A 23,400-nucleotide genomic window follows, 5' to 3' on the forward strand; every position below is an offset into this window, starting at 1 on the left:
AAAATTAGGAAACGCCGTACGGCCCAATGGAGATGACAGTGACTGGTTCTGTGTCACCGCTTCCTATTCAATTCCATTATATACAGCAGTGTTTCCCAACCAGGGTGCCTGCTGCTGTTGCAAAACTACAACTCCCAGCATGCCCAGACAGCCGAAGGCTGTCTGGGCATGCTGGGAGTTGTAGTTTTGCAATAGCTGGATATCCACTGATTGGAAAACACTTGCATTTACCCCGTTCTTCAAAAATATATCCAATATAGGAAAAAAAATAAATTTTTATACTCCCTATTGGGCTATTCCAAGTTTATAAAGGGGGGGATCCTGATCTTCTAAAGTGGAGAATGATAAGAGACTCTGGGGGAGATTTATCAAAATCTATGCAGAGGAAAATTTGCCCAGTTGCCCATAGCAACCAATCAGATTGCTTCTTTCATTTTTAACAAGGCCTCTGCAAAATGAAAGTAGTGATCTGATTGGTTGCTATGGGCAACTCAGCAACTTTTCCTCTGCACAGGTTTTGATAAATCTCCCCCTCTCTCTCTCTCTGGAGGACCCGAACTGTCCTCCATTACACAGGTCTCCGATTCATCTCATTTCTCCACAGAGCTAAGGCCGGGTTCACACCACGTTTTTGCAATACAGTTCCCGTATCAGGTTTTTGATTAAAAAAAAACGGATTCCTCAAAACCTGACTAAACTGTATCAAAACGGGTGTACAAATTTTTTAATCCGTATACGGTTTGAAAAATGATGTCCGGTTGCATCCATTTTAAAGAAAAAGAAAAAAAGGATACGTTTTTAACTTTTCACTCCATTATGAATAAAGTTTCACTTGTTTGATTGAAATTCCAAGTCAAAAACTCTATGGAACCGTATGCACATACAGTTCTGTACGGTTCCCATTGACTCATGTTAAAAAAATAAAAATAAACGTATATACGTTTCAATACAGTTTTTCACCCGGACCAAAAACCGTGGTAGGCCCGTTTTGGGTACGGGAAAAAAAATATACAGGATGCAAAATGGACACAACCGGAGGAAATCTTTTGGCGTACGGTTTTCAATGGAGAGTCAATGTATGCGGGTTTTCATTACGGTTTCCGTACGGTTTTCAAATTGAAAACGTATACGGGAACTGTACTGCAAAAACGTGGTGTGAACCCGGCCTAAATCAGATTTGAAGGGGAACTCTGATGGAATTTTTTATTTTTTCTTATTTTTTTTAAATCAACTGATGCCAGAAAGTTATACAGATTTGTAAATTACTTCTATATAATAATCTTAATCCTTCCAGTACTTATCAGCTGCTGTATGCTCCAGTGGAAGTTGTGTAGTTCTTTCCAGTCTGACCACAGTGCTCTCTGCTGACACCTCTGTCCGTGTCAGGAACTGTACAGAGCAGCATAGGTTTGAAATGGGGATTTGCTTCTGCTCTAAACAGTTCCTGACTTGGACAGAGGTGTCAGCAGAGAGCACTGTGGTCAGACTGGAAAGAACTCCACAACTTCCTCTGGAGGCATACAGCAGCTGATTAGCACTGGAAGGATTAAGATTTTTAATAGAATTAAGTTACAAATCTGTTTTACTTTCCGGAGTACCCCTTTAAGTTATTCCGATTGTCGCAGATGACAGGGGCTGGAGAATTACTTGTTACCTGGTGGCGGTCCTTACTAATTAAAGGAGTACTCCGGTGGAAACCATATTTTTTTAATCAACTGGTGTCAGAAAGTTAAACAGATTTGTAAATTACTTCTATTTAAAAATCTTAATCCTTCCAGTATTTATCAGCTGCTTTACGCTCCACATGAAGTTATTTTCTTTTTGAATTTCCTTTCTGTCTGACCACAGTGCTCTCTACTGACACCTCTGTCCATGTCAGGAACTGTCCAGAGTACGAGCAAAATCCCCATAGCAAACCTCTCCTGCTCTGGACCATTCCTTACACAGACAGGAGGTGGTCAGCAGAGAGCACTGTGGTCAGACTAAAAAGAACTCCAGAAAGAAATACAATTTCCTCTGTAGTATACAGCAGCTGATAAGTACTGGAAGGATTAAGATTTTTTTTTAATAGAAATAATTTACAAATCTGTTTAACGTTCTGGACACAAACCAAAAATGTGTTTTCCACTGGAGTACCCCTTTAACTTTTTGACTGTATTGTTTTACAATTTTTTTCAAACCAACTGGTTCCAGAAAGTTATACGGATTTCTAAATTACTTCTATATAAAAATCTTAATCCTTCCAGTACTTATCAGCTGCTGTACTCTCCAGAGGAAGTTGTGTAATTCTTTCCAGTCTGACCACAGTGCTCTCTGTTGCCCACCTCTATCCGTGTCAGGAAGCAAATCCCCATAGTGAACCTCTCCTGCTCTGGACAGTTCCTGAGCGGCGTTGCACATGCTCGATCGAAACCCGTTCACTACATGGACAAGGAAGCTCATCCTCATCTGCGATGGGGGTCCCAACAGTCAGACCCCCATTATAAGATACTTACCAACTATGCTATGGAAAGAGCATAAGTTATAACCTTGGGACACCCTGTTTAAAGGGGTACTCCGCTGCTCCTTGTTCCAAACCCTGGAGCCGGGAGCTTGTGATGTCATAGCCCCCGCCCCCTGATGTCACGCCCCGCCCCCTCAATGCAAGTCTATGGGAGGGGGCGTGACAGCCGTCACGCCCCCTCCCATAGACTTGCATCGAGGGGGTGGGGCGTGACGCCATGAGGGGGTGGGCTATGATGTCACAAGCTCCCGGCTCCAGCGTTCAAAAACAGTTTTTTCCAAATGCTGGGCAGCGGAGTACCCCTTTAAGGCCTCATGTACATGACCGCACCATGGCTCCTCGTATACGCCACCTACAGCCATCTGTAAAAGGGATTCCTTATATTCTCTATCACATATGGTTTAATGGAGACATTATACCAGAGAATAACGCGGCACTACGGTATACGCGGTGCTATATGGGACATGATATGGCGGCACAGAGCTCAGTCACCTCTTCTGTTCTACCGCATGTGGCCCAATAATATAGCAGATATAAAGCTATGAGTATAGCTGGCCCGGACGCCATACACACCCCCCCCCCCAGCATCAGAGGAGTTAAACATTTAAAAGGTACTTAACCCATTAAGAAAAAAAAACACACACACAAGAAGACGACAAGATCTCTCGCGAGCCGCCCAGCACGGAGGCCGGAGCCAACATTCCCTGAGTGAGTCACTTGGCAGAGACCCATTAAGGCAATAAGATTACAGGTTACATCACCAGAGTGGATTACGCTGTTATGTCACCGGCCGGGTCCCACACACCAAACCAGAGAACGTGAAATCGCAACGCGGCACCCCCACTGCAGAAAGAGTCTCCTCACAGATCCTCGAAAGCCAAAGGGACCATCCAACACGTCAACTATAACTTCAAAGAACTCCGCTTATAGTCGTGCTGGGGTGTTGTGTATATACATATGTATATTTTATTTATATATATATATATATATATATATATATATATATATATATATATATATATATATATATATATATTTAATATAGATATTAGGGATCGATCGATATCGATTTTTTAGGGCTGATACCGATAATCTGTGGAGGTTAAGGCCGATAGCCGATAACTTGTACCGATATTCCGGTATAAGTTATCGGCTATTCATCCCCCAACCCCCCCCCCTACCCCCCCCCCGGCGACGCCGCTGCAGATCAGTGATTTAAAGCGGGCGCTTTAAATCAATGAACTGCAGCGGCTTTTGCAGTGCCAGAGACCGCCAACCACTTCTCTCCCCCTGCCTGTCCTGGGGTCCTCCTGAGTCCAACCACCACCACCGCCGCTGCCCCCCCCCCCCCTACCTATCCTCTGCCCAGAGACCACCGCCGCCCACTTCTCTCCCCTGCCGATCCTTAGTCCAACCACCGCCGCTTCCCCATTGCCTCCCCCATTCCCAGTTTTATAATTACATGTTCCCGGGTTCCGCGCTACTTCTGGCTACATGTTCCCGGTTCCGCGCTACTCACTCGACATTGCGCAGCGCACAGCGTAACGCAGGACGCTGCAGGAGCCAGAAGTAGCGCGGACCCCGGGCCCAGGTAATTATAAAGCCGTGGATGGGGGAAAGCAACGGGGCAGCGGCGGTCTCTGGCCGGGGCGGTGCGCTGAGGGGTGCGGTGCATTATCGGCATATATTTATATATATATATTTGAACTCGGGAAGTGTTTCTCTGCATGGAGCTTGATTGACAGCTGCAGAGAATGTGAAAGCTCCACAGATTGTCACAGACAGAAAGCTGCTCAAACTGAAAGCAGCTCAATGATAGCAACACAGACTGAAACATGCACAGAGCCTGAGGTGGTCTTTTCATCACAGCACTGCAACCATGTGAGGGCAGAAGTGGTCCCCCAGCAGGCTTCACTGATGTCATGCCTGCTGGGAACACCCACTTTCGCTTGCTGGGAAATTGCACAATGTGAGCAAGAATAAAAAGGTAAGATACACAGCTTTTTAAAGCTCTGAATTTTTGTAAAGGCTGGAGGGGTGTTAGGAGTAGTTAGGGAACATAGCCTGAGTTAGTTTAGAAAAATTTATTTGGGGACACTCTTTAAAGGGGTAGTCCGCTGCTCAGCGTTTGGAACAAACTGTTCCGAACGCTGGGGCCGGGAGCTCGTAATGTCATAGCCCTGCCCCCTCATGATGTCACCCCCCCGCCCCCCTCAATGCAAGTCTATGGGCCGTCACGCCCCCTCCCATAGACTTGCATTGAGGGGGCGGGGGCGTAACATGAGGGGCGGTCTATGACGTCACAAGATCCCGGCTCCAGCGTTCGGAACAGTTTGTTCCAAACGCTGAGCAGCGGAGTACCCCTTTAACACTACAAGCACCTTCAATCAAAGGATGTCAGTGTTTGCGAGTACAATAACCTACGGTCCAAATGTGACAGCACTTCCCACTACAGAACCCAAGTGCAAAAGGCGTCAGCACTTAGAACCACAAAATCTATGCGCAAAACGCGTTAAAACATCAAAGCTACGAGTACCTACAATTAACCTGTGTCAGCGTTTACAACTGCAATAACTTATTTGTCTAAACACAGCTGCGAATAAGATCTCGAGTATGAAACGTGTCGCCACACAATGCCATTATAAGAAACCAATACAAACAGCGCCAATTGCTGCTGACGCATTTTGGTCCTCATTCATAGCAACTATAACCCTTCCTTTATGGTTGTAATAGAGTCTCTGTACTGGTTGTAATGGAGTTTGCCGACCCCATGCCGTTCTGTGTCTTGTTGTTCCCCTGTTTCACGTCTTGGCTCTGGGTACAGTAATGCCCGGGATTAGTTGTGCGGCTCAGTATAGTATTTCATGTTCTGGCAGGATACGCAGGGGATGACTGACGCGCTATGTACACAGGGGTCTCTGCCAACTCTCATAATCCGCATCCACCTTCTACAAGACAGATCGCCAGGAGAGTCCTAAATAAACAGAGGACTTTACACCAATGCCGGGGCTCCTGGTGGCACTATCCATGTCCTTCATCAACACTGTGCATCCTCCCGAATAATAGAAGGAGGCGACAGCAACAAAGGCGCTCCCAAAATAATCGCCAGATCAAAAGGAGAGTAACCGGATTCCGCAGGAAGAAGGAAAGAATAACAAACCCATCGTGTGTCAGGAACCTATAGGGGGCAGCGTCCTGTGATCAGCACAAGTGTTCTAATGGATCCCTAAGGAAGAGGCAATATGGGGGACAACAGGCGGCCTGCTGTTCCGAGGGAAGAGGTTTCCAAATTGGGTGCAGTGTTACACTACTGTGCCAGTGGCAAACCCCAGCAGCCACCGCAGTTCATTGTTATAAAGTGGCCGTGGCCTGAGCTGCTGATTTGTTGGCCTGTGCAGTGGCCCTTTTAAAATCAGCGAGTGGCCGTAGCTGCTGGGACTGACAAGTGACGCCCCTGAAGTGGTAAAGGGAGGAAAATCAGAGGGGGGAATGATGTGGCACAGAGGGGGGGGGGGGGGAATCAGAGGGGGGAATGATGTGGCACAGGGGGGGGGGGAATCAGAGGGGGGAAAGATGTGGCACGGGGGGGGGAATCAGAGGGGGGAATGATGTGGCACAAGGGGGGGGGGGGGAAATCAGAGGGGGGAATGATGTGGCACAGGGGGGGGGGGGGAGAAATCAGAGGGGGGAATGATGTGGCACAGAGGGGGGGGGGGAGAAATCAGAGGGGGGAATGATGTGGCACAGGGGGGGGAATCAGAGGGGGGAATTATGTGGCACAAAGGGGGGGGGGGAATCAGAGGGGGTAAAGATGTGGCACAGGGGGGGGGGAATCAGAGGGGGTAAAGATGTGGCACGGGGGGGAGGGAGAAGGGGAAATGATGTGGCGCAGGGGGGAATCAGAATGGGAAATTATGAGGCACAGGGGGGAATCACAGGGGGGGAATCAGAGGGGGGAAATGATGTGGCACAGGGGGGGGAATCAGAGGGGGGAAATGATGTGGCACAGGGGGGAATCAGAGGGGGGGGAATGATGTGGCACAGGGGGGGAATCAGAGGGGGGAATGATGTGGCACAGGGGGGGGAATCAGAGGGGGGAATGATGTGGCACAGGGGGGGGAGGGAGAAGGGGAAATGATGTGGCACGGGAGAATCAGAGGGGGGGGATCATGTGGCACAGGGGGGAATCAGAGGGGGGGGATCATGTGGCACAGGGGGGAATCAGAGGGGGGGGAAATCAGTAGGGGGAAATGATGTGGCACAGGGGGGGAATCAGAGGGGGGAAATGATGTGGCACAGGGGGGAATCAGAGGGGGGAATGATGTGGCACAGGGGGGGAATCAGAGGGGGGAAATGATGTGGCACAGGGGGGAATCAGAGGGGGGAAATGATGTGGCACAGGGGGGGAATCAGAGGGGGGAAATGATGTGGCACAGGGGGGAATCAGAGGGGGGAATGATGTGGCACAGGGGGGGAATCAGAGGGGGGAAATTATGTGGCACAGGGGGGGAAATTATGTGGCACAGGGGGGGAATCAGAGGGGGGAATGATGTGGCACAGGGGGGAATCAGAGGGGGGAATGATGTGGTACAGGGGGAATGATGTGGCACAGGGGGGGAATCAGAGGGGGGAATGATGTGGCACAGGGGGGGAATCAGAGGGGGGAATGATGTGGCACAGGGGGGGAAATTATGTGGCACAGGGGGGGCATCAGAGGGGGGAATGATGTGGTACAGGGGGGAATAAGAAGGGGGGAATGATGTGGCACAGGGGGGGGAATGATGTGGCACAGGGGGGGGAATGATGTGGCACAGGGGGGGAATCAGAGGGGGGAATGATGTGGCACAGGTGGGGGGGAACAGAGGGGGGAATGATGTGGCACGGGAGAATCAGAGGGGGGGGGGGATCATGTGGCACAGGGGGGAATCAGAGGGGGGGAATCAGAAGGGGAAATGATGTGGCACAGGGGGGAATGATGTGGCACAGGGGGGGAATCAGAGGGGGGAATGATGTGGCACAGGGGGGGAATCAGAGGGGGGAATGATGTGGCACAGGGGGGGAATCAGAGGGGGGAATGATGTGGCACAGGGGGGGAATCAGAGGGGGAATCAGAGGGGGGAAATGATGTGGCACAGGGGGGGAATCAGAGGGGGGAAATGATGTGGCACAGGGGGGAATCAAAGGGGGGAATGATGTGGCACAGGGGGGGAATCAGAGGGGGGAATGATGTGGTACAGGGGGGAATAAGAAGGGGGGAATGATGTGGTACAGGGGGGAATAAGAAGGGGGGAATGATGTGGTACAGGGGGGAATAAGAAGGGGGGAATGATGTGGTACAGGGGGGAATAAGAAGGGGGGAATGATGTGGTACAGGGGGGGATAAGAAGGGGGGAATGATGTGGCACAGGGGGGAATCAGAAGGGGAAATTATGTGGCACAGGAGGGAATAAGAGGGGGGATTAGAGGAGGGAATTATGTGGCATGGGGGGGACAACTCAAAGGGGGGGAATGATGTGGGACAGGGGGGAATGAGAGGGGGAATGATGGGGCACAGGGGGAATAAGAAGGGGGGAATGATGTGGGACAGGGGGGAATGAGAGGGGGGAATGATGTGGGACAGGGTGAATGAGAGGGGGGAATGATGTGGGACAGGGGGAATAAGAAGGGGGGAATGATGTGTGTTAGGGGGGTAGCAGCACATTTGTAAAGCTGAGCCTGTATACTGGTAAATGGTCACGTGTCTCGTATGTCTAAAAAAAAAAGTGTCACCAACATAAGTTTGGAAAGCTCTGCCCTCGGCTGTCCGGGTATACTGGGAGTTGATGTTTTGCAACAGCTGGAGGCACCCTGGTTGGGAAACACTGCCCTAGAGGAACACTTCAGCCAGCCTCTTTGGCTAGGAATGAAGCAATGAAGGCTGCGGGGTTACTGTCCCATTGTGTTCCCTTACCCTGTAATAACATTATGTAATTCCTGGAGTCATGGCAGAGTACGGAGGCGGCCGTGCCAATCAGCCCTGGTAATGCTGCCTTCATACGTCCCCGGGCGCTCAGCTCAGGTGTGAGAATCCAGGACGGGCTTGTGAGGGCAAAACACAGAGCCCGGGGAAAGAGACGTCAGCGCAGAAGACACGTCCCATGTTTGATGCATGTTCGGTCAATGTTAAGGACGACTCTACCCCCCAGGGGGCGCAACACAGGAGATGGAGAACTACCTGAGACTACAGAGATCGATGGTTCCACCTGCAGAATACTGAGTGCAGCTCTGGAGTATAATACAGGATATAACTCAGGATCAGTACAGGATAAGTAATGTAATGTATGTACACAGTGACCTCACCAGCAGAATAGTGAGTGCAGCTCTGGAGTGTAATACAGGATATAACTCAGGATCAGTACAGGATAAGTAATGTAATGTATGTACACAGTGACCTCACCAGCAGAATAGTGAGTACAGCTCTGGAGTATAATACAGGATATAACTCAGGATCAGTACAGGATAAGTAATGTAATGTATGTACACAGTGACCTCACCAGCAGAATAGTGAGTAGAGCTCTGGAGTATAATACAGGATATAACTCAGGATCAGTACAGGATAAGTAATGTAATGTATGTACACAGTGACCTCACCAGCAGAATAGTGAGTACAGCTCTGGAGTATAATACAGGATATAACTCAGGATCAGTACAGGATAAGTAATGAAATGTATGTACACAGTGATCTCACCAGCAGAATAGTGAGTACAGCTCTGGAGTATAATACAGGATATAACTCAGGATCAGTACAGGATAAGTAAGGTAATGTATGTACACAGTGACCCCACCAGCAGAATAGTGAGTACAGCTCTGGAGTATAATACAGGATATAACTCAGGATCAGTACAGGATAAGTAATGTAATGTATGTACACGGTGACCTCACCAGCAGAATAGTGAGTACAGCTCTGGAGTATAATACAGGATATAACTCAGGATCAGTACAGGATAAGTAATGTATGTACACAGTGACCTCACCAGCAGAATAGTGAGTACAGCTCTGGAGTATAATACAGGATATAACTCAGGATCAGTACAGGATAAGTAATGTAATGTATATACACAGTGACCTCACCAGCAGAATAGTGAGTACAGCTCTGGAGTATAATACAGGATATAACTCAGGATCAGTACAGGATAAGTAATGTAATGTAATGTATATACACAGTGACCTCACCAGCAGAATAGTGAGTACAGCTCTGGAGTATAATACAGGATATAACTCAGGATCAGTACAGGATAAGTAATGTAATGTATGTACACAGTGACCTCACCAGCAGAATAGTGAGTACAGCTCTGGAGTATAATACAGGAGGAATAGTGAGTACAGCTCAGGATAGCACTGTATTCCATACCCCCTTTACCTGCCCTCCATGTAACACACACAAGAGCGGGCGCCATGACTACAGCCATTCATGCCATCACAATGCCCTGACAGCCGCCTCCTATCACAGGGAGGCCCCAAAATACAGACACCGAAAAGAAGAAGAAAAAAAAAAAAAGACTAGTCTGGAAGCGATCAGACGTAGCTGATGAAATGGTCGCTGGCTCGGGATCTGGATCATCCTCCTCAGCACAGACAGAGCCAGAGGAATCCTCCCCGCACAATGGTGGTGGGGAAGATGATGATGATGATGATGATTCCAGCTCCCGAGCTCTGGAATTCTGCTGCACATTCAGGAAATATGCAATTTCCACTGCTAAGTGCAACCCATAAAGCTGCTGCTCCGGGCTTAAGGGTCGGAGATTAACTCCTGCAATGCCAGAGGGAGACGAGAGAAAAAGAAGGGAGGAGGGGGGGGGGGGGGGGGGTAAACAAGAGAGGCCTAATGTAAGGCCTGCGTCCTAAACCAGTGCAGAGGTTGCAAAACTACAACTCCCATCATGCCCCGACAGCCTCCGGCTGTCGGGGCATGATGGGAGTTGTAGTTTTGCAATGGATGGAGAGTGTCAGGGTGAAGAACGCAGCCTGGAGGCCTTGAATACAGGTCACATGACAGAACAGTAAATGTTACAGATTCAACAATGGAAACATAATATTAGGAGATAAAGATACAATGTAACAATATGTATCAATCCAGGGACAAGCTGGGAATTCACCATCAAGGAGACCCCAATATACCAAGGAAGGGGGCATCACCACACCGGATAGGGGGGGGGAACCTATACCAGATAAGGGGGGACACCCCATACTAGATAAAGGGTTTACCCCAACCTAGTTAATGGGGGGCACCACATACTAGAGATAAGGGGGTCATCTCCATGCAAGATAGTGGGCAACCCCATGCCAGTGGAGGGGGCACCCCCATATTAGATAAAAGGGTAACCTCAACCAGTTAAGGAGGTCAACCCCATACTAGAGGGGTAACCCCGAAACCAGTTAAGGAGGGGGTCAACCCATACCTGAGAGACCAGTTGAAAGGGTCACCTACATACAAGATAGGGGGGCAAACACATACTAGATAGAGGGGTAACCCCAAACCAGTTAAGGGGGTCGTTTCCATGCAAAAAAGTGGGCAAACCGATGCCAGTTGGAGGCAAGCACATACTAGATAGAGGGGTAACCCCAAACAAGTTAAGGGGAGGTCGATTTATACCAGACAGACCAGGTAAGGTGGCATCCCAGGGCCAGTTGAGGAGGGGGGTGAATGACCCCAAACCAGTGAGACCAGTTAAGGGGGTCACTCCATGTCAGTTAGGGGCGATTCCATGAGTTGAGGGGTCATCTCTGTGCCAGTTAAGGGAATCGTCTTCATACAAGATAGGGGGGCAACTGCATAGTTAAGTGGGGTAACCCCATGCCAGTTAAGGGTGCCCCCACAACCACTTAAGGGGGTTATTTTCATGCAGGATATCTGGGGGGCAGTTTGACCCATACCAGAGAGATCAGGTAAGGGGACACCCCCGTGCCAGTTGAGGGGTGGGGTGTCACCCCAAACAAGATAGACCAGTTAAAGGGGTCACCCATAGTGTTGAGGGGTCATCTCCGTGCATGTTAAGGGGGTCATCTCTATACAAAATAGTGGGGCACCCAATGCCAATTGAGGGGGCAATCCCATACTAAATAGAGTGGTAACTCCAAAACAAGGAAGGAGGTCACCCCCTACTAGTTTAGGGGGCATCTCCATAACAGATAGGGGGTAACCCCATAGGGGGTCATCCCAATCTATATAACTAGGGGTGGAATAGCTGGCATCCTCCCCTTCCTCTACAGGGGCCCCTCCATATCAGGATGTGGGGTACAGAACGATGAGACATTGGGGTGTAGCTGTGGGGGCCCTGGTCGCTCACATAGCTCGCAGCGCCACCTGCTGGCCGTCCCCGGATCAGCAGCACAGTGTCCAGCAGGGGGCAGCGCAGGGCCCGGGGGCAGCTCTCACCTGGTTGAGGTCCTCGTCTGACAGCAGATGGGACTCCCGGGGCTTGAAGCAGTTCTGACATTTGCTCTTATTGAAGATATTGGCCTGGAACTTCTTACACGGATTCTCCTTGGCGGACATGGCGGGGCCGGTGGTGGGGGCGGGAGGTGGCGCAGTGCGGTAAGAGGAGATTAGGGGTCCTCCCCCATTGTCCGGGGCCGCACTCACATCCCTGGGAGCCGAGCTGCTCCTGTGATCCCGGCCGCTGCCCCCGCTCTGCTCTCCGCCGCTTACTGAGACATTGGAACGAACCGGGCGAGAGGGGCTGGGCGGGGCCAACGGGGAAGGAGACTGACAGGAGGGAGAGCCAATCACAGCGCGCCGCTCCCTCCCCCCACCCCCTCGTCCTGCAGGATAACAAAAGAAAGCCGAGGAGCAGCGGGCAGCAGGATCGGCTGTGACTGCGGGGGGCGGGGCCTGGCGGGAGGATAGGTGGACGCGCAGCATTCCCCAGGGATCCAGTGACAGCTGCTGGGGAGGGGTCTGTGTACAGTGCACTGTAATCTATATACTGCACTGTAATCTATATACTGTATATACTGCACTGTAATCTATATACTGCAATCTATATACTGCACTGTAATCTATATACTGCACTGTAATCTATATACTGCACTGTAATCTATATACTGTATATACTGCACTGTAATCTATATACTGCACTGTAATCTATATACTGTATATACTGCACTGTAATCTATATACTGTATATACTGCACTGTAATCTATATACTGCACTGTAATCTATATACTGTATATACTGCACTGTAATCTATATACTGCACTGTAATCTATATACTGTATATACTGCACTGTAATCTATATACTGCACTGCAATCTATATACTGTATATACTGCACTGTAATCTATATACTGCACTGTAATCTATATACAGTATATACTGCACTGTAATCTATATACTGTATATACTGCACTGTAATCTATATACTGCACTGTAATCCATATACTGTATATACTGCACTGTAATCTATATACTGCACTGTAATCTATATACTGTATATACTGCACTGTAGTCTATATACTGTATATACTGCACTGTAATCTATATACTGCACAGTAATCTATATACTGCACTGTATTCTATATACTGCATATACTGCACTGTAATCTATATACTGTATATACTGCACTGTAATCTATATACTGCACTGTAATCTATATACTATACTACAATCTATATACTGCAATCCATATACTGCACTGCAATCTATATACTGCACTGTAATCTATATACTGCACTACAATCTATATACGGCACTGCAATCTATATACTGCACTGCAATCTATATACTGCAATCTATATACTGCACTGTAATCTATATACTGCACTGCAATCTATATACTGCACTGTAATTTATATACTGCCCTGCAATCTATATACTGCACTGTAATCTATATACTGCACTGCAATCTTTATACTGCACTGTAATTTATATACTGCCCTGCAATCTATATACTGCACTGTAATCTAATCTATATACTGCACTGTAATCTATATACTGCACTGTAATCTATATACTGCACTGCAATCTATATACTGCACTGCAATCTATATACTGCAATCTATATACTGCACTGCAATCTATATACTGCCCTGTAATCTATATACTGCCCTGCAATTTATATACTGCACTGTAATCTATATACTACACTGTAATCTATATACTGCAATCTATATACTGCACTGCAATCTATATACTGCAGTGTAATCTATATACTGTACTGTAATCTATATACTGTAATCTATATACTGCACTGTAATCTATATACTGCAATCTATATACTGCACTGCAATCTATATACTGCACTGTAATCTATATACTGCACTACAATCTATATACTGTAATCTATATACTGCACTGCAATCTATATACTGCACGGAAATCTGTATACTGCAATCTAAATACTGCACTGCAATCTATACACTGCAATCTATATACTGCACTGTAATCTATATACTGCACTGCAATCTATATACTGCACTGTAATTTATATACTGCCCTGCAATCTATATACTGCCCTGCAATCTATATACTGCACTGTAATTTATATACTGCCCTGCAATCTATATACTGCACTGTAATCTAATCTATATACTGCACTGTAATCTAATCTATATACTGCACTGTAATCTATATACTGCACTGCAATCTATATAATGCACTGCAATCCATATACTGCACTGTAATCTATATACTGCACTGTAATCTATATACTGCACTGCAATCTATATACTGCAATCCATATACTGCACTGCAATCCATATACTGCACTGTAATCTATATACTGCACTGCAATCTATATACTGCAATCTATATACTGCACTGCAATCCATATACTGCACTGTAATCTATATACCACACTGCAATCTATATACTGCCCTGTAATCTATATACTGCCCTGCAATTTATATACTGCACTGTAATCTATATACTACACTGCAATCCATATACTGCCCTGTAATCTATATACTGCACTGTAATCTATACACTGCAATCTATATACTGCACTGTAATCTATATACTATACTGCAATCTATATACTGCACTGCAATCTATATACTGCAATCTATATACTGCACTGCAATCTATATACTGCACTGTAATCTAATCTATATACAATACTGCAATCTATATACTGCACTGCAATCTATATACTGCACTGCAATCCATATACTGTAATCTATATACTGCACTGCAACCTATATACTGCACTGCAACCTATATACTGCACTGCAATCTATATACTGCACTACAACCTATATACTGTACTGTAATCTATATACTGTACTGTAATCTATATACTGCACTGTAATCTATATACTACAATCTATATTCTGCCCTGCAATCTATATACTGCACTGCAATCTATATACTGAACTGTAATCTATATACTTCACTGTAATTTATATACTGCCCTGTAATCTATATACTGCACTGTAATCTATATACTGCACTGCTGTATTATATACTGCACTGCAATCTATATACTGCACTTCTATGTTATATACTGTGCTGCAATCTATATACTGCACTGCAATCTATATACTGTACTGCTATGTTATATACTGCACTGCAATCTATATACTGCACTGCAATCTATATACTGCACTGCTGTTATATACTGCACTGCAATCTATATACTGCACTGCAATCTATATACTACACTGCTGTTATATATTGCACTGCAATATATATACTGCACTTCTAAGTTATATACTGTGCTGCAATCTATATACTGCACTGCTATGTTATATACTGCACTGCAATCTATATCCTGCACTGCAATCTATATACCGCACTGCTATGTTATATACTGCACTGCTATGTTATATACTGCACTTCAATCTATATACTGCACTGCTATGTTATATACTGCACTGCAATCTATATACTGCACTGCAATCTATATACTGCTCTACTATGTTATATACTGCACTGCAATCTATATACTGCACTGCTGTGTTATATACTGCACTGAAATCTATATACTGCACTGCAATCTATATACTGCACTGCTATGTGATATACTGTGCTGCAATCTATATACTACACTCTATATCCTGCACTGCAATCTATATACTGCACTTCTATGTTATATACTGTGCTTCAATCTATATACTGCACTGCTATGTTATATACTTTACTGCAACCTATATACTGCACTGCAATCTATATACTGCACTGTAAATCTATATACTGCACTGCTATGTTATATACTGCACTGCTGTTATATACTGCACTGCAATCTATATACTGCACTGCAATCTATATACTGCACTTCAATCTATATACTGCACTACTATGTTATATACTGCACTGCAATCTATACACTGCACTGCTGTGTTATATACTGCACTGCAATCTATATACTGCACTGCAATCTATATACTGCACTGCAATCTATATACAGTATTTTACTGCTATGTATGTATGTTATATACTGCACTGCAATCTATATACTGCACTGCTATGTTATATACTGTGCTGCAATCTATTTACCGTACTGCAATCTATATACTGCACTTCTATGTTATATACTGTGCTGCAATCTATATACTGTACTGCAATCTATATACTGCACTTCTATGTTATATACTGTACTGCAATCTATATACTGCACTGCTATGTTATATACTGCACTGCTATGTTATATACTGTACTGCTGTGTTATATACTGCACTGCTATGTTATATACTGCACTGCTGTGTTATATACTGCACTGCTGTGTTTTATACTGCACTGCTATGTTATATACTGCACTGCAATCTATATACTGCACTGCTATGTTATATACTGCACTGCAATCTATATACTGCACTCTATATCCTGCACTGCAATCTATATACTGCACTTCTATGTTATATACTGTGCTGCAATCTATATACTGCACTGCTATGTTATATACTGCACTGCAATCTATATACTGCACTGCAATCTATATCCTGCACTGCAATCTATATACTGCACTTCTATGTTATGTACTGTGCTGCAATCTATATACTGCACTGCTATGTTATACTGCACTGCAATCTATATACTGCACTGCAATGTTATATACTGCACTGGTATGTTATATACTACCCTGCTATGTTATACTGCACTGCAATCTATATACTGCACTGCTATGTTATATACTGCACTGCTATGTTATATACTGCACTGCAATCTATATACTGCACTGCAATCTATATACTGCACTGCAATGTTATATACTGCACTGCAATCTATATACTGCACTATGTTATATACTGTGCTGCAATCTATATACTGTACTGCAATTTATATACTGCACTTCTATGTTATATACTGTACTGCTATGTTATATACTGCACTGCTATGTTATATACTGCACTGCAATCTATATACTGCACTGCTATGTTATATACTGCACTGTAATCTATATACTGCACTGCTATGTTATATACTGCACTGCAACCTATATACTGCACTGCTATGTGAGTATACATACTGCACTGCAATCTATATACTTTACTGCTATGTGTGTATGTTATATACTGCACTGCTATGTTATATACTGCACTGTAATCTATATACTGCACTACTATGTTATATACTGCACTGTAATCTATATACTGCACTGCTATGTTATAGCAGTGAGTGAGGTCAGACCCTGATGGGGGCGAGGTCCGGGCTGACAATCTCCATTCTAGTTCATGAGGTGTTGTTTCACCAGATTCCCTCCTCCTCCATGTCTTTATGTACCTGACTCCTCTCCATGTCTTTATGGACCCAGGCTCCTCCTCCATGTCTTTATGGACCAGGCTCCTCCCTCCATGTCTTTATGTACCAGACTCCTCCTCCATGTCTTTATGGACCAGACTCCACCTCCATGTCCTTATGGACAAGACTCCCCCCTCCATGTCTTATGGACCAGACTCCTCCTCCATGTCTTTATGTACCAAACTCCTCCTCCATGTCATTATGGACCAGACGCCTCCTCCATGTCTTTATTGACCAGACTCCTCCTCCAATCTTTATGGACCAGACTCCTCCTCCATGTCTTTATTGATCAGACTCCCCCCCCCCCCCCCCCCCCCATGTCTCTATAGACCAGTTTCCTCCACCATGTCTTTATGGACCAGACTCCTCCTCCATGTCTTTATGACCAGACTCCTCCTCCATGTCCTTATGGACAAGACTCCCCCCTCCATGTCTTTATGGACCAGACTCCTCCTCCATGTCTTTATGTACCAGACTCCTCCTCCATGTCTTTATGGACCAGACGCCTCCTCCATGTCTTTATTGACCAGACTCCTTCTCCAATCTTTATGGACCAGACTCCTCCTCCATCTCTTTATTGATCAGACTCCCCCCCCCCCCATGTCTCTATAGACCAGTTTCCTCCTCCATGTCTTTATGGACCAGACTCCTCCTCCATGTCTTTATGGACCAGACTCCTCCTTCATGTCTTTATGGACCAGGCTCCTCCTCCATGTCTTTATGGACCAGACTCCTCCTCCATGTCTTTTTTGATCAGACTCCCCCCCCCCATGTCTTTATTGACCAGACTCCCCCCCCCACCCATGTCTTTATAGACCAGATTCCAGATTCCTCCTCCATGTGTTTATGAACCAGACTCCTCCTCCATGTATTTATGGACCAGACTCCTACTCCTTGTCATTATAGACCAGACTCCCTCCCATGTCTTTATGGACCTTGCTGTGTGCACTGGGGCAGTCATGGTGGCAGAGAAACGGGCCGAACCAACAAACAGTCCTCTGAAGAATGAAAGAAGTGATCTGCTAGGGGCAACGGGGAAACTTTTCCTCTGCACAGGTTTTGATAAATGTCCCCTAATGTCTCGGTGATGAAGCATTAGGATTTCCCTTCACTGGAACCAAGAGGCCAAGCTGGCAGATGCAGTCAGGCGGGTAACGTTCTCCAGTGGTGTAGCTGCTTAGCATGCTGGGAGTTGTAGTTTTGCAGGATCTGAAGCTCCTCAGTTTGGAGACCACTGGTCTAGAGCCACCTCTAATGTCACATGACATTAAAAAAGTATTGGGAATTGGTATTGGTACTCGTAGTGTAAACAAATGGCATCAGGACATCCTTAAAGGAGTACTCCGGTGAGCTAGCGTTCTCAACATTTTGGTTCACAATACTTGGAGGCCGTGGTCGTGATGTCACGCCACCCTTCTTCCATTCATGTCAACGGGAGGGGGCGTGACAGCATGAGGGGGCGTGGCCGTGACATCTGCAGGAACCCGATGCTGTGGGAGATTGCGGGGGGGGGGGGGGGGGGGGGGGGGGGGGGGGGGCGGGTGGGGGCCAGCAGGTATCAGTGAGCGCTATGGAACCATCCATTCAATCACTTATGTATGTAAAGGCGACTGCGTTGGTTCTGGTTGGACATTATACATTGGAGTCAATGGGATGGAATATACCACCTGACTTCAAGGGTTTAGAGCTGTGCCCAATACTTTTCTCCATATAGCGTCTATGTTGAAACCATCGTATGTTGAGGGATCCGTGCAATGTAAAGTATAGGACAGTGGTCTACAACCTGCGGACCTCCAGATGTTGCAAAACTACAACACCCAGCATGCCCGGACAGCCGTTGGCTGTCCGGGCATGCTGGGAGTTGTAGTTTTGCAACATCTGGAGGTCCGCAGGTTGAAGACCACTGGTATTGGAGGTTATACTCACGTGTGTCCGCCGCTCCGGACCGTCACCGCTCGTCACCGCTGCCTGGGATGTCGCCGTCCATCGCTGTCGCCGCGTCCCCGGGGTGTCCCCGACGCTCCGGCAAGGCCTTTGCTTCCCCGGCATCCTCGCTCTCCGTTGCCGCCATCACGTTGCTACGCACGCTGCTCCTATTGGATGACAGGACGGCGTGCGCAGCGACGTGATGACGTCGATGGAGAGCACCGACGATGGAGGGGATCCCGAAGAGGACGCGCCGGAGCCCCGAGGACAGGTAAGTGATCATGAGCGGACCACACGGGGCACCGTAAATGTCTATCCGGTGTCAGCTGAAGCAGTCTGCGCTGCCGGATAGCCGTTTATGCGATGGCCCCGACATACAAAAGCATCGTATGTTGATGCTGCCTTCACCTTGCGATGGACTCTGAGAGTGATCGTATGCTGAAATGATCGGGGACATCGTAGGTCGGGGGGCGGTGTCACTGTATATGTATATATAACACACATTGGCCCTCATTTATTATTGCAAACCCGACATGTTTTGTCAGGTTGTGCGCCAGAATTGAAAAAAAAAACCCGACTAACTCTCTATTTGACTAAGAAACCCCCAAAAAGGGGCGTGGTCATCTGGAAAGAGGGTGTGGTCTCAAAAAGGGGGCGTGGTCCACACATTTTCACAAAAATCTAACATATTTACTAAGGTTTCCACATAAAGGGGGAGATTTATCAAAACCTGTCCAGAGGAAAAGTTGCTGAGTTGCCCATAGCAACCAATCAGATGGCTGCTTTCATTTTGCAAAGGCCTTGTTGAAAATGAAAGTAGTGATCTGCTTGGTTGCTATGGGCAACTCAGCAACTTTTCCTCTGGACAGGTTTTGATAAATCTCCCCCAAAATGTGGAGGATTTGAGCTGAGGAAAACCCTACAGATCAGAACATGTGTAAAAAAAATAACTAAATGTAGGGAAACCTTAGTAAATACCGTGAGAAAAAAAATATAGTGAATTAAAACCCGCAAAGAAAACTACACAACACTCTTAGTAAATCAGGGCCATTGTGTACATAGCTGTATATATGATTTCATTGCATTGTTATGCTAAAAATCCCAGTATAATAATTAAAGCGCATTATAGAATATCATGTACAGGACGGTATCAGATCCTTCATCACTATGCGCCCTGTGTATAATGTATACCTCCACAGCCGTTACAATGTTTATATACACTACATAGCTGTGGGGCAGGGCGATTCAATATGCAGGTAGATTACTACCTCTATAATACAATGTATAGGTCATTTACAGTTCACCCCATTGTATGTGACATTACTAGAATACCGCACTGCATCAACTTCGGTGTACTGTGCATTGTAAACCTACCGTACTATTATAGAATGATATAACCCTGCCGGGTAAGACATACGGACCTGATGTCATATAAAAAACACTGCCCTGTACTATTATTAGAGATGTGCTATGTATACCGCAGGACAATTTTATTATATTCTTATTCATACAGAGCAGTATTATAATAAGTGGGAAGCCTATCAGGCTGAATTTGTGGGAGGGGCTTTGACTATTTAAGGACCGCCGACCCCGCCCTTTGTGCGTATGCCGGGTTGGCGAAAGTGCGGGGTCCTTTCGTTGTGTACGCTGGGTCTGTCGGTGTGGTCGTGCAGGGTTGTCACTCACTGGGTGCCCTGGTCGGTAGCGTTTTGCTCCCCTCATATCGCGGGCAGGCTCCGGTACCCAGGGTCGCAGTCAGGCGGCAGCTATCGGCAGGGCAGCGTTGCCCGGGCTGTCCGCGTGTGTCCAGGGTCAGGTTCGGTACCTGGTCTCATGTCCGGCGCGGGGAGACGTGTCCCACGTGGGCATGCCTGCTCCGGCGTGTCACGTGACACACGGGACTCTGGGCGGGCGGAGTGTCGGTGTGTCAGTGTGAGCAGCCGACTTGCGGTGCTGTTCCGCCTCTGGCCAGCAAGTGGCGCTGCCAGAAAAAAAATAAATAAAAAAGGGACAGAGAAGGGGGAATGCAGGTGTGTTGCTGGAGGCTCAAAACGTTGGGGCTCCAGCAGTATTGTGTACTGTTGTAAGGGGGGTAGCTCACCTGGCTGTACCATCACAGCCAGGTGGATATAAAAAATAAAAAAATATATATATGTAAAATTAATATAGATAAGGTGTGTGTATTTAAATGCTTGTTTTTTTGCAAAACAGCTAAATGGTTGTAGTGATGTTAGGTGGTAAGCTACTATTAGGAGCTTGGTGTTGGCACGTCGCACCATTCACATGTATCTTTCTAGTATGGGGGGGGGGGTTAAGGCTGGGGTTGCAGATGCGGTGTGGGATAAGGGTTAGTCTTAGTGGTTTTGGGATAAGTCACATACATTGAGGGGGGGTTAGGTTAAGGTCAGGCTAGTCATCTATCGACTAGCGTCAGGCGGGATGGTTACGCATGTGGTTAGGTAGTTTAGAAACACCTATGTTTTGTGTTTTTCTCTTTCCCAGATTGGGTGGTCTGTATCCGGTTAGGTGGTCGTTACGTGCCTGTTTTTCATTTCCAAAGCTACGCCAGTAGCTATGGTCAGTACCAACCGTACGTCGGTTACTCATGCTTTTCCTCAGCTTGCACGATTACAATCACTTTGGGCTAATAGGAATTGGTTCACGTTGTTACCGCTTCAGCACATAATACTCCCACCACATTAGTTAATGGTAAGCACTGCAGCTGGTACACATAGGCGCTGAATCACTGCTAATCTGACACGGTCCGTCAGATAGGGTTCAGGGCGTCATTGCTACTGTCACGTACTCAGAGCATTCTCGTTACACGGGTAGTGGTCACTGCTATCTTGACTCTTCTTCAAGGGTGACCACTTGCCTGCGGTGGTTGCTGACACGTCTTCAGAGCCATTGCTAGTTTAGTTAGGAACGGTGCATACTGTAATCTTGACTCGTCGTCAGGAGGTGTTCACTGTTCTTCAATTAATTCATGGCTATACGTGTCATACATACGTTCTCGGGCCATGTTTCACACGATCATGGGGTTTGCACTGGCACTACGGTCAGCACTGTTTGGTCGGCTACGATTGCACGTTTCAGTCACGCTCAGCAGTACTCTCAACATGAAGTATGTATTCGGTTGTCTGCAGGTGTCACAGTCGGTTTGCTGTTCGGTTCAGTCATCTTGCTATTGTGTTACAGTGGTGGTAAGGTCAGTCAGGGTTCAGCGAGGGGGGCACAAGTTTCTCAATTAGGTTCCTCATGTTTACCGTTTTTTCCCCAGCACCCATTACGGCCCGGACAGGTCATGTCTCACGTGTCAGACATAGAGGACCTGATGTATATGCCTGAGACGCCAGCTAGGAGCTCCGTGCGAGGGACGTCCTCCTCTGCAGCTTACAGGGCTTGGGCGATCCCCAAGTTGATGGAAGAGTTGAGCAAGAGGGCAATTCCGTTTCCAGCAACCGCCCGTAAAGCACATTTATACAAGCTCCTTATGGCTGATCAGGGTGCTAGTGGCAGTCAGGAGGGGACCTCGAGCCAGTCCACCCTGTCCGAACTGCACTCTATGATGACTTCTATGATGGTCAGGCTGGAGTCTCTTGAGAGGAGGGGCATTCAGGAGCCCCCAGCTCCAGCAGTACCGCTGGCGCTGGCTCCAACACCGGTGGCTGCCCCAATACCAGAAGGCAACCCAGGTAGGCGCTCTGGGCCACCAAGGGTGTCACCGGTCCACTTTGTCCCAGCTGCCCTGAGAAGACATACTGGAGGGGAAGGACATTAAAGGAGTAGTCCAGTGGTGATTCAGTGGTGAGCAACTTATCCCCTATCCTAAGGATAGTGGATAAGTTGCAGATCGCGGGGGGTCCGACCCCTGGGGCCCCCCGCGATCTCCTGTACGGAGCCCCGACAGCCCGCTGGAAGGGGGCGTGTCGACCTCCGCACGAGGCGGCGGCCGACACGCCCCCTCAATACAACTCTATGGCAGAGCCGGAGTGCTGCCTTCGGCAATCTCCGGCTCTGCCATAGAGATGTATTGAGGGGGCGTGTCGGCCGCCGCCTCGTGCGGGGGTCGACACCCGCTATCTCGGCGGAGAGCCGGGGCCCCGTACAGAGAGATCGCAGGGGGCCCCAGCGGTCGGACCCCCCGCGATCTCAAACTTATCCCCTATCCTTAGGATAGGGGATAAGTTTTTCACCACTGGACTACCCCTTTAATTTGGCGTCTCTGTTGATATCTGCCTTTGATGTAGAGG

The 23,400-nt window shown here is 47.1% G+C and overlaps 1 protein-coding gene across 8 annotated transcripts in view; it reads right to left on the bottom strand.

The window, feature by feature from the left end:
• Positions 1-12,250, bottom strand: part of LOC130284520 (myosin phosphatase Rho-interacting protein-like) — a 144,383-nt gene extending 132,133 nt beyond the window's left edge. For 4 of the 8 annotated variants that reach the window (XM_056534940.1, XM_056534942.1, XM_056534944.1 and 1 more), the window contains exon 1: positions 11,919-12,250. In XM_056534940.1, the coding sequence (XP_056390915.1) occupies positions 11,919-12,038 (120 nt within the window). In that variant the 5' untranslated portion in view covers positions 12,039-12,250. The remainder of the gene's footprint in view (positions 1-11,918) is intronic. The other 4 variants (XM_056534947.1, XM_056534948.1, XM_056534946.1 and 1 more) reach the window with 2 other exon arrangements.
• Between the last annotated feature and the right edge of the window lie 11,150 nt (positions 12,251-23,400).

This window comes from Hyla sarda, chromosome 8 (genome assembly GCF_029499605.1).
Source record: "Hyla sarda isolate aHylSar1 chromosome 8, aHylSar1.hap1, whole genome shotgun sequence".
NCBI classification, from domain to species: Eukaryota; Metazoa; Chordata; class Amphibia; order Anura; family Hylidae; genus Hyla; species Hyla sarda.